The 12,646-nt window shown below is 39.6% G+C and overlaps 2 protein-coding genes across 2 annotated transcripts in view; both read left to right on the top strand.

Moving 5' to 3' along the window:
• Window positions 1-473: 473 nt before the first annotated feature.
• On the top strand, window positions 474-10,259 carry LOC110049679 (galactosylceramide sulfotransferase-like). The gene is made up of 3 exons (XM_020755485.2): window positions 474-1,001; window positions 2,779-2,942; window positions 8,320-10,259. The coding sequence occupies exons 2-3, from the start codon at window positions 2,821-2,823 to the stop codon at window positions 9,443-9,445; spliced, it is 1,248 nt and encodes a 415-aa protein (XP_020611144.2). The 5' UTR covers window positions 474-1,001; window positions 2,779-2,820; the 3' UTR covers window positions 9,446-10,259.
• Window positions 10,260-10,352: 93 nt separating this feature from the next.
• The window catches only part of LOC110049670 (cytochrome P450 10-like), an 11,570-nt gene continuing 9,276 nt past the window's right edge, over window positions 10,353-12,646 (top strand). Inside the window, exon 1 of the mRNA XM_089298855.1 lies at window positions 10,353-11,186. Within this exon, the coding sequence (XP_089154981.1) occupies window positions 10,723-11,186 (464 nt within the window). The 5' untranslated portion in view covers window positions 10,353-10,722. The remainder of the gene's footprint in view (window positions 11,187-12,646) is intronic.

A 12,646-nucleotide genomic window follows, 5' to 3' on the forward strand; every position in this document is an offset into this window, starting at 1 on the left:
AAATGACGTGAAGCAAGAGATTCAAAGGACATCCAACTACAAAAAGCAACAGCATGCGCAATAACCAACTACAATATCCGAAATTCCACTACAATAGATTCCACAACTCAGAGATATAGCCCAAAAGCAAGCAAAAAATGACCGAACTCGATAGCATCTTTTCTCTGAAACACTCATGAAATACTCATACCACAGAGAGGTTAGAAAATATTTAAAATTCATATTAGTTAACATACTTTGACAACGGAAAGGTATAAGGGACATACTAGCAGACTTAATTCTTTTTACAGGTGCAATTGTTCAGGAGTGCCGTATGAAGTAGTCTCCTACCCTGACGCTTTTTGGGCTCTTCAATTCAAAGGAAGAGAGATAAGATAAAATAGGATAACATTATTATATCGCATTAATTAAGGATAAACGGAATAAAAAACAGGTTGCAAGATGACTTAGTAAAATGCCTTACAACAAAAATATTAAACAGCTGTAAGTATAATAATGGATAACATTAATATTCAAACAAAATAGTTTGCAGCGTGGCAACATCACGATTAGCTACTTAGTAATTTCACTTGAATCAACAATTCGGTTGAAGATATACTCAGATAATTAGAAATTATTTTCCCGTTTGCGGTTGCACCATGTCGTCTTTCAGTTTGAGACTCGATTTCTGTTAATTCTGATTGAAAATTCCCTAGTTTCTTAGACCAGTTTAAACTTCTCTGTCATTTCTGTTTTTCAAGTTTTGGAGTTCGGCATTCTAAACGCATCTGGGTTATTGCAGAGGTATGAACAACCTTCAGTTACAAAGCCGTATGAAACGCCTCTAGGGTAAACGTGCTATTTGAAGTTTTTCAAGCGTGACCTATTATTTTCGAGAATAAGACACGATTTGCATATACTATTTAGTGCTTCGACTGTTTGCCGCTTTTTTTCAACCTCCTTCCTTCATGGTTTAGGACGAACACGAAACGATACGAAGGGCCATTGCCGGCAGCAGGAAGGTGAGTTTTCCATTCTCAATTTTGTCGCTTTGGCTTTGAATTCCACGTCGGCCATATTCCGTGATCTGCGCTTGACATTCGTCGCCAGTAGTTGCCGAAAGAAAAAATGGCATCAAAGCGATGGCGTTTCGAAAAAGTACCACTAAGATTGCCGGCTAATGTTATCACTTAACGGGTTAGCAATTGAATTTTCTCCAATTTCGTTTCCGATTTTGTAAAGCAGTTTTGCGGCTGGTAGTGTTTATTTCACGTGGCATACAACGAATACATCATTCTATCGAGCCAAATTTTGTAATAAGGCAAAAGGATATAAAGAAAACTGCATCAGTTCTAAATTTCTGTGTCATTTAACATGCATACACTTTCCCTGTCATTGATAATTTGTCGGTCATACCGCTAACATACCACTTAACCTGAGTTTGTGTTTGCATCACTTTGTCACAGTGTACGGCATTGACGTTCGGCGGAGATGAACTATAGTTCACTAGGCTACATACTCAAAAATGGTTGGTGCGTTTACTCAAGAGCGAAATGCGATGACACATTGTTGTAACGGTATATGTTTTTTTAAATGTAGAGTTGTGCAATGATTCACCTTTCAATTGACTTAACTATAGCTCTCGAACATGTGAATGATTGAACATATCGGCCACTTACTTTTCAAGGGGGTAAGGTAGCAATTATCATTAATGAAATTATTTGTCCCAGACTCTCATCGACCGAGAGCCTGGAATCGAACAGGCTTATTTGTTTTAGTGCAACAGGAAACTTCTCTTTTTTTTTTAATCAATACCAGAAGGTACTGTTTTGCGGTTCAGCCCGTTGGCAGCCGCTCAGAACGCAAAATACTTTCTTTAACTAAATTGACATTCTCTCATAAGCGAAACTTGTCCTTATACCAAATTTCTTTAGTGACACTGGGATGATCTATTAGCGCATGGAATTTAACCTTAGAAAGCAGCAATTTAAACTCGATGACATGGACACGTTAAGAGTGAAGGGATATTATTATACCATGGTTGATTTATAGCAATTGTTTTGGTTGAGTTGGTTTGATGCTTTAAGTAATTACTGTCTTTGAAAGGCCGCAAGAAAGACAAATACATATTGTTCTTCTGTTGGGAATCTAAGGGGGTACTAGAGAAAGAATTGAGCTATACCACAAATATAAAACTTTTATCTTTTAGAGAAATAGTTCTAACAACTATACACAGGGGGACGCCGTGCAGGACTTTGAGACACCATCTCCTTGCCTGACAAATCTCACGAAGAAAATGAACCTGCTGTTTTGAAGATTTTCTGTGGAAACTAATGGCATTAATATAACTTGGTCGGTTTTGGCTTACACGGCGTACAAATCACAGAAAACATGGAGAATTTATTAAATTTATCTCACTTTTTCTCCGGGCAGTTTACGTACCCCTTGTAAAGTGCTTCCTTCTCGCTTTCCATTTCTGTTTTCAGCTAGTCGTATCGAAATTGCCATTGTGTCAGAAAAAGACAGATGTTAGTAAAAGATGTTGGAGGAAACAAAGAAACGTGGATTCCATCTGCAGGAGGGCTGAAGAAGATATATTATTTATTTAAATCAACCTATCAACCAACGAGCTCTATTGAAATTCAGTCGTAAACAGTCCTTTGAATGTGCTTTCGTGATCAAAGCTCAGTTTGATCAAAGCTCAGTTGTTTTTCTGCCGTTCACAACACTCGCTGTTAGCTACAATGGTCGAGGAAGATATTTGATTCATTATATTTATAATATATCTTCATTTTGCAGACAACGCTTTTTCAACGCTCCCAGTCTGTTGCAGCTGCAGTTATGATGCAATTTCGAAAGCGGATTGTTTTGCTGATTTCATTTCTTCTCATTGCTTTGGGACTTATTTCGCTTCCCAGATCTACCAGCAAACCGTTTTTGGTGTTATCGCCCAGCTTGGAAAGGTAAGTTGTTGGTATTAATCTGGTACGATTATATGTAGCTAAAGATATCCCTGACGAGTTTTATATATATGTATATACTTTTTTTTTACTGTTTAACAAATTTCAATGTCCCGATTTTTGACTTAGAGATGCCAGGTTTCTTTTGCGCCATTTCTGGATGTTCTTGCCCAGGAAAAACCTCCTTGACACCGCGTGTGTTTTTAAAGGAAATCGCAACAAACTAAATATGAGATCTATGTAAAGGGTGATCTTAAAAAGTAGAAAAATGGACAAAGTTATTACTGTGAACCGACTTCGACTCGTTAAAACCTACAACGATCAAGTGAAGTTCAGTTTTTATTCTGAGCGGTCTCGGATGCGTGTGAGCGCTGAAGCGAATTTAATACGTGTGTCAGGTTTGAGTAAAAAATTATCCTCAATGGTTACAATATTTCGTTGAAAATAGTACGCGTTTAGAGAAGTTGACGATGAAGGCTTTCGACAGTGAAGATTTGTAAAAACCAAATTGAAAAAAGCCTAGCTCGGGGGGGGGGGGGGGGGGTTCAGGTAACAGCTCTCGTAAGGCCTCACATGAATGGCTCGATATCCTTTGAGAAAACTAATAAAACTTAACAGACGATAGAAAAAAATGCCCCTAGCCCCAAACCAATAACGACTGCTGCAATGTATGAGGACAAAGAGAATTACAAGCTTACGGGCATGGCTGCGACACTTCCGAGCTCGGTGCACATCGGCTCGGTGCTAAACATCAATAAGGTAATATCGTTTGGCCAATGAAAACGATGGACTGCCCTGCCGAGTGTAATATAAGTTGCATAAGAACCGAAGATCAAAATAGTTCAGACTTTTTTCTTTTCAGTAATAGATATCCAAAATCGTTTAGCTTCATAGTTACACTTCATTTTCCGAGGAAACTGAGGTGACACCCTGAATACTCTGAATATCCAGCAGAACTTCTGATCTTAAGTAAGATCATGAAAATCTTACCCCCGGAGGGGGGTGGGGGGTTGGGGCGGGTGAGGGGCACCGTAATGGCCTTAGATCAAATTTTGGGAACCTAGTAGATTAGAACTTTCCTTCCAAGCAACTATTTTGCAATTGCTTCAATTCTCCTCCCAAATAAAACGAAGCTTGCGCTGTGCACGAAATTCAGCTCTAATTTATGCTACTCTTCCCAGTAGACCGTGCCAACTCACAACCATGATTTCTTTTTCCCCGCTTTCAAAGTAAAGTTTCTGATGATTAAAATTTTGTTCTAAACCAATCAGTTTATTTCAAATATACCACGTGATTGGTTAGCTCTGAGAGCGGCCAAAAAAGAAAATTATGGATTTCGCAGCCTACTACGAAGTATGGTGAACTCTAAGGGACAACTCAACCTATTTATTTTATGTTCATGGAATTTTAAAAGTAGCATTTTTTCCATGGCTCGGCTTAATTTTTATTTGGCCCTTTCAAGTTTTTTTAGAAGAACTCACGATTTTCAGCGTTATAAAACTCAATCTTCCTTTTTAGAGTTTTTTAAAGGACTCTTGTAAGTTTTTTTTAGAAAACTCAAGTTTATTTTAGGAAACACAACATTTTTTACAAAACCGAGGATTTTTTAGCACACTCAAGTTTTTTTATAGATCAATATCTGGAACCGCAGTCCTCTCACGCGGGCTCATGGCGATCCAAAGATGGCGGAAGGAAAGGATTCCCGAAACGATGTTTTCTTTTCAACCTAAAATAAATTCAATTTAATTTAGGGTCATATAATTAGTCTAACTTCATTTTGCGCTTCTCCATTTCTTCCTACTCTAACTGACCGAAATTATTTCAACTTGAAGTGGAGCAATATATAAATAAAAATAGCAATAAATATAAAATCTTGCAGACATGTTAAAACGGATCAAATTATCAAGGCTATTTCGAAAGGTTTGCAATGACGATTGCAGTTATATCGGCCTTAGTTTACATAAGACTTATTTACGTACAAACACATGGCAGCAATAACTATACTGATTATTGTTGCGGCAAATGAGACTCATAGTTAGATTTAATCGATAAAACTTGTAGGAAAAATAAATCTTCGAACCAAGATAGAGTCAGACGGTGATATTTACGGCCTGATCAAAAATGATCTAAACATTTCTATGAAAACCAGCGCTTGGTGTTGCGATCCAAAACAGATGCAATATGTCTTCTTCGAGGTCACGGTGGCTTTTGATATGCTAATTTGGTATACTTGTTTAACAACTGATGAATTTTGAAGTCGCTCTTTCTAAAATATGGCTCCTCGAATGATGACAGGGCGGCGCAAAATCGTTGTGTGTTTGGTTTGTATATCCCTAATGCTCGGTTTGATTTTGCCTTTCCGCGGGTGGAGAAAATAAAAGAGAGCACCTATGGATTTCAGTAAGTCTCTGGCATGATTTAAGTCTATCTGTTTAAGCCAAACACAACTTTTTGCTTGATTGAAGTGTGAAATTAAGACTCACTCGCTCCATGTTCATCAAGACCGATAAGATGGTTTTGAGGGGTTGTTAGAAGAGTTTCATTGTTTTTCTCTCCATCTTACAATAATGGAACTTAGACACTGTGACCCTGTTTTTCTTTCATTACTTAGAGCTTCATTTTAGAGACCAAAAGCAGTGCATTCTACTGAAACTCCTTTAACTCGTAAATGTGAAAGTTCAGCTCAGTTGCGTTTTTTTTTAAATAAAAAAATCGGGGGAATACGCATTACGAATTGCATGAAAACTCGTTTCATAATTCACTGCTTAAAGGGAAAATCTTGTTCTGCCCTGGTGATTGCAAGAGTAATTTTCTTGGGGCGAATTTTACAGCTGAACACAGCTTGAAATTATGTTTACAATTTTAAAAGTATATTTCGCGGTTTCGAACGATCTGCTGATGAATGTTGTTACACGTTTGTAGATTTATGTCGTGAATATTGTTTTAGGCTACGAAAAAAACTTGTTTGAGATATGTTTCTACTGGTGTAATAACGTCTACAGTGTCTAGTGTATTGATTCAGCATTTGCTTTTGTAACATCTGAAAAAACAAGTTAAGAGAGTGTGTATACTTCAGTACAAAAGGATGGACGACAAGCCGAGTCGACGACATAACTAAATGCGTCACGTGTACAGTTGTTTCCAGAACGTTGCCCAACAAAACCGTCATCGACTGAGCCGCATTTGGTTGAGCGAATTTCAGTATAGCTGGTGATCCAGCACCTTTGAAAGAAAAAATCCCGAGTACTTGCCTGGCAAGAGAGGGCGAAAAGTGCTGTGAAAGATAAGGGATCTGATCCACCATGTGCGTCTTATTATCAGTGTCAAGTTATTTTTAGTCAGAAAACAGCCCTTAGAAACTACGCGCGCTGATTGGTTGAAAATCGTGTTCCTATTTAACAATTAGATTATGAGCTCGAGATTTCTATGAGGTGATAGTTGATGAGGGCGAAGGCCGAATCAACTGTCATCTCGTAGAAATCGAGAGCGAATAATCTAATTGTTTTAGTAGAATTCTTGCTAAAACTTACTTCAAATAACGGTTTCCAATTATTTCTTGACGTATTATTAAACTTTGCGCCTAAAAAAGATCGCTCGGATTGAATTGTCATTTAAAATTGAAGTTGTGTACGCGCGCATCAGTTTTTTACAATAATTTCAACTTTTTTAAAAGTCAAGAAACCGTTATGTCCTTCGTTTAGACTTCTTAGGAATTTAATTATCCATCTGCTTCAAAATTTTCCTCCAAAACTTTGGAAAAACCAAAAAAACGTCGTCATTTCCCAGACGACCTCCAGCCACTGCACACTAATCGCTGATAGTGTTCTATGGCTCAGCTAATTAGATTACAGCATTTACATTAGTATACTAGTAGAATTATACTAAAACTCGATAGAAACACAGAACTGGCACGAGCTGTTGAGGCAATGATGGCGCGTGCAAAGAGAATTTACATTTTGATGATCAAAGTAAACAAGTTGTTTTCCTTTTTTTCGTCGCGATGTTTTCTAAAAGAAATAGAAAACATGTTCTCTGTGTTCCTATCGAGTTATAGAAACACTTGCAAAAGTTTGGGAGAACTCGAAAAAGCTAGCGCTGTGGAAACACTCGCCTGCGGCTCGTGTTCCCACAGCATTTCTCGTTCTCCCAAACCTCCACTTGTATTTCTATAACTCGATAGAAACACGGTACATGTTTTCTATTCCTTAAATAACTTCCGGTTTCGGAAATCCCAGAAGTCTAGAAATAGCCAATTCTACGACGCCGAATCCGTGCCGAAGGTGCCTACCTATCCCAGTTTCTGAAGCCTCATGCGACTAGGAGGTATTTATATTTAACCCCCCGGATGGTGTGCTAGTCCATCACAGGGTTACTAAAGCATAAATTATCGTAAATCCTCGAATTAGTACCCGGGGCGCTTATTTCAAATTTAGGAGAAGATGGGGGCGGGGGGGGGGGGGCGGGGGGGGGAGGGGCGCTTAATCGAGGGGCGGGGGAGGGGCCCACTTATTTAATTTTTCGCAAACCGTGGCCTGACATGATCATTTTTTTTAATACATCATCTGCGCATAAACAACAACATAAGCTGTTTATCGACATAAAAAGCTAATCCTAAAGTTTAAATCGCGGCACCGTTGGTACTTAACGTGTTCAATGTGTTCACTTAACGTGTTCACAAAGTGAAACAATGTATAAATCTAATACTACAAGACGAAAACTATACATCCTTTGTTGTCTCAGTACTCGTCCACATAATTGGGGAAGGGGAGGTGAGAGCTTATTCAAGAAGGGGCGCTTATTTTAAATTTTGGTCGATAGGAGGGGCGCTTATTCGAGGGGAGGGGGGGGGGGTGCGGTACGTTTTCGGTACACTCCGAACAGGTTTTATAGCCATTCACAACTGTTATAAAACGTGCAAGCGCTGGGAAACGCTCCCGCGCAAAGGGGTGCGCTTATCGCGGAGGCGTACAATGAATACTTTGGTATCACGAAGGGTGTTAAGGACAGAGCGCTTATGTTTTTTTTTTGTCAACGTATCTTAAGGCTGCATGAATAGAAATGCGCCGTCACACTGTTTTGAAGGCTTAGATAGATCCGACATGAAATCGTTGATGTTTCTCCGTAGATGAAAGCATTCCATAACAATGCCTTAAACTTCATTTAAGACACTATTTAGTGCTTTGTGCATGGTATCTTTGAGAAGGTCAAGAAAGAGATTGGTCACGCTCAGATTCGTCTCTTTTAGAGGTTTAGTTCAAATGTACCGGTAAACATCCCCGCCCCTTTAATATGATGGCTCTTGCCGGTGAGTGTTCTTTGCAAAAAAGTTACAAGCACACCTTGAAAGTCCTAATATGCCACTTTTCTTTCATTATTGCAGGGAGTGCAGAGAAATAATGCTTGAGATAATGCGTGACTCTCAATTTAACAATCAGTTACTGAGTGTCACGCCACCGTCATGCAAGCCTGTGAATAACATTTTATTTCTCAAGACGCACAAGACAGGCTCAAGTACCTTGACCAATATTCTAAACCGTTATGGTGATAGCAGAGATCTGTTGTTCGCCGTACCAGCTTCAGCAAAGAGTTACACTTTTTACTGGCCTCATTCCTTTGTACCTAAGTTCACTCAGCCAGTCTGGAGAGCACCAAACATCCTCTGCAATCACGCCAGATACAACAAAATTCCCATGAACTGGCTCTTCCCAAAAGAAACAACTCGCTACATCACAATGTTGAGAGAACCAGCCCAGCATTTTGAATCGGTTTTCAACTTTTTCCATCTTGATAAACGTTTTCCAAAATTGCGAAACGTGTCGTCCCCTCTGGAGACGTTTCTTCAGAATGCAACAAGTCATCTTGAACACTTGGATTCTAAACAGAAGAGTAGTTCTATAAACCTGATAAGGAACCCCGCGTTGTTTGAGCTGGGCCTCGATGCAAAATATCACAGCAATCTAACTGTGGTGAGAAATTACATACGGTTCTTACAAAGAGAATTTGACTTAGTTATGCTTATGGAATACTTCGATGAATCGCTGATACTCCTAAAGCGGCGTTTTTGCTGGAAAATTCATGACATTTTGTACTTCAAACTCAACGAAAGGAGGGAAGGAGATAAACAAGAACTTTCAAGCAAAGCGAAAGAACGAATTCGGGAATGGAATTGGGGTGATGCACTGTTGTACGATCTTTTTAATCAAACGCTTTGGAAAATGATAAAAGAAGAAGGTTCTGAATTCTTCACCGATCTCGCCGAGTTTCGAAAAGAGTTAGATTCTATAAAAAGATCTTGCCTGCGAGAAGGGAATTTCCTAACAAAACCATACGCTGGTAGACTAGTGCAGGGTTATGCTCTGAAAGCAAATCTTTCCAAAGAGCTGATTGAAACTTGCAATAGAATGATCACGAATGAGCTTCCATATTTAGATTATCATCGCGAAAGAATGAGCAAACAGCTTCAAAATGTCATGCACAATTATGTGGATCGACCAGATCTTTTATAATAATAGTATCTTGGGTAGTTTAGTTAGTAGTAAGACGGGAAAGCCACGATTTTAAGTTCAGCTTTTCTTTCATTACCTGTTAACCGAAGTCAAGCGTCAACTCGCACATTTGTTGAATAGTTGGCAAGTGTAATTTTTTTTAGTAGTTTGAATGGAATATCTATCTTTTCTTATTTATTGTATCTTTGAACCTTTAATATATGGAAAGTAGCATTTCTATCTTTGATGTATTTATTGCAACTGCAGTACAGTCCTTTTGATATGGGAGTACCCCCCCGGGGGGGGGGGTTGACGCCATCAAAAGTTCTGTAAACCAATCGAACGCATTTTTATTTCATTCCACTCGTTCTGGTCTAGTTTAAGGTAACACACCAATTAGACTATTAGGAAATGGGTAGGTCTGAACGCTCAACACAAGTTACATTTGATCTTGGTCACTTTATGCTGGTTTGCTCATAACACTCCGTGACGGCTGGGTCACGTCATAACAGTAAGTTCACAGATGTTATACATTAACTCTTGGACGTACAAGATTGGGGAGAGGGGGGTAGATACCACGCCCCCCATAAGGTTTTATCAAAGTTTTGAAAAGACGATTTACTCTTTTACCTAATGACACTTAAAGATTTTCACTATATGGTAATTAATCTGGTATGCTTTTATTTTTTAGACACAACATAAACCAAACCAGTTTTGAAATGCAAACTTAAATAAATTTCCTATGGTTTTTTTTTTTTCTTTTTGGAATTCTGATGGTTCGGAGGAAGGGGACTAAACTGTGAAATGGATCATGAAATAAAGATGTTATCAGTTATATTGTTGCTATTATTTAAAGAAAGAGGTGGCAGAAGAAAGAAAGAGGCGGCTTTGATACAGGCTATGAGCAAATTACCCACCCAACCCTGTTGTGTTCGTGAGTGTTCAGTCCCCCGGTTACTATTTCCTTCCCACCCTTATCAGGACCCATGGCACGTTGGGATCATAGGAGGCCGGGATTGGAGGGAGAAGGGCAAGAGAGAGAGAGCGACAAAACCCAAGTTCCCTCGTTCTCTTATCAAGTTTCTTTCTTTTCCTTTTTCTTTCGATTTTATTTATTTTAGTTCCCTGTAGTCATGTGTAGCTCTTATGCCAAACAATTGGTCATGGTATCCAGAAAATTTGAATGCCACGTTTCTTATTACACGTATACACGTCCACGTTTCCGTTCCACGCTAATTTCTGTTTACAGCTGTGATATTCGCTCATCACCAGCTCTCCTCGGTTAACTGTTTGTTGTTATGACCCGAAGACAGTCTCTGAACGAACTGATTGCCATGACATTTAAGTTTGGTATCCGTACATCTCTCGCCTTTCAAGGTCTCCAGAGATATAAACAGCCTGTACAAATCAGTCATCAGAGTTTAATTCGCTTACAGCAAACGCAAGCCGTGGAAAATGCGGAGGTGAAACCATACAACGAAATCCCAGGTCCGAAAGGATTGCCTTTCGTTGGGACGCTATTCGACTACGTCCGTGACAAAGGTCACACAAGAATACATCAGATTCAACAAGATCGAGCTCAGCAGTATGGGGAGATTTATCGAGAGAAAATCGTGGATTATGACACGGTTACAATCTCTAATCCGGACGACATAGAATATCTGTTTCGTAACGAAGGAAAATTTCCACAACGAGAACCGTTGTTTCCACTTTGGATGAAGTACAAGGAAGACCGAAGGCAAGGTCACGGGGTGTTCAGCTTGTAAGTGTATTTTGCTGTTTATTGTACGTTGTTGTAGACTTTAAATCATGCGTAATAAGATTTCTGTACTCTGGAGTACCAGTCATTGTACTACTGGTCGTGACTTTTTGCATGTACATGTACCGCCGGCTGTGTTGATTTTGGGACAGGACCAAAGTCGGAAGGGAGGGTAAGGGTGACTTTCATTCACAAGCTTTATGAGTTGTTTTGTGCCACTAAATGGCAGCTTTTTCCTCTTTTAAGTCCAGATCTGTTTGTTTTTCAGTGTTTTCTTCGTTACACTTTTGCTTGTGAAGAGTTTTTGGGGGTTCAATCTGGCCTAATTCAAAAGGTGTGCCTCCCTCCCCCCAGGACTTGTGGCTAGGCCACGGGGCTGGTAGAAAGTCTTACCATTTCTAATAATAAAAATCTCTTTCCTGTAGTCTTTGTTCCCTACTCTGCAAGCTTGACAAAACAAGCAACTCTCAGGAGTTACAGACATTGCAGGCTTGATTTTCAGTGGTTGGTTTTAAAGAGAAAGAGTAAACCATGTGTTCATAATCTAGTCATTTGCAATTCAACCAGAATTTTCTATAGTTTCTCGCTTCCCAGCCACTGGTCATTATAAGAACTCGGACTCTTGGTGGAGGTTGTGATGACAGCTACTGTAACCTATATGGATCATGTGGCTCAAAGCAGTTCAGCCCAAGTGCCAGTGATGATCACACTTGCATTTCAGTGACTTAATTTTAATTGGCTGCTCAGCTAGTGGCATAATTCTAAAGGAAGGTCTTATATGTAGCTGAGAGAAAAAAAGAAACTGACCTTCCCCACCCCTTGACCAGTCCTGCAATTCAACAGGCATGAGTTTCCAAAACAGAGCCATCTCCCAGCCCTCCCCCCCCCCCCCAAAAAAAAAAAACAAGACAAAAAGAAACAAAAAAAAAACTGTTGGATTGCCACAGTCACCAGGGAGAAAAAATCAGCCTGATTTGTAGCAAACTTTCTGTTGCCCGGTGCTTCAGCCTGCTTTTGGTGTCTTCTGCAGTTTCAGTGAATATTTCTGGACCAATCTACCTTAATTCAACAAAGCTTGTCGAGTGACCTGCCAATTATGGGCAACTCACTGCCTTTCTTCCCTTGAGGTTGTGGCTAGGCTGGGGGGAGTTGGTGGAATAAGGTCAATAAGCCTTCCTGTCTCCATGGCATCACAGCTACAGTTGTATTTAAGAGGGCTCTGACAATAGCTGCCAATATTGAACAGCAAGAACTAGTATTCCAAAAAGTACCCCTAGGAGCCCTGCAACTGAATACCTGATTCAAGGTTCCCTAGGGTTATTAGTTAGGTCATGGTCTGAGCTACCTGGTGCTGTAACGAGCCCTCGAGCAATCAAATGGTGTCACATCTTAAATCAAGGTAGTGAAATGTAAAAACCTCCTATATACATGTAGCTGCTTTCGTAAAGTCTGCATTATCTGGG

The sequence above is a fragment of the Orbicella faveolata genome, unplaced genomic scaffold (genome assembly GCF_042242905.1).
Source record: "Orbicella faveolata isolate gen_17 unplaced genomic scaffold, um_ofav_v1 contig_3, whole genome shotgun sequence".
Taxonomy (NCBI): domain Eukaryota; kingdom Metazoa; phylum Cnidaria; class Anthozoa; order Scleractinia; family Merulinidae; genus Orbicella; species Orbicella faveolata.

Bases quoted from the DNA above. Each gene is read 5' to 3' on its own strand.
- LOC110049679 (XM_020755485.2), top strand. From the start codon at position 2,821: ATGATGCAATTTCGAAAGCGGATTGTTTTGCTGATTTCATTTCTTCTC. The intron at 2,943-8,319 runs GTAAGTTGTTGG...TCATTATTGCAG, and splicing joins TTATCGCCCAGCTTGGAAAG to GGAGTGCAGAGAAATAATGC.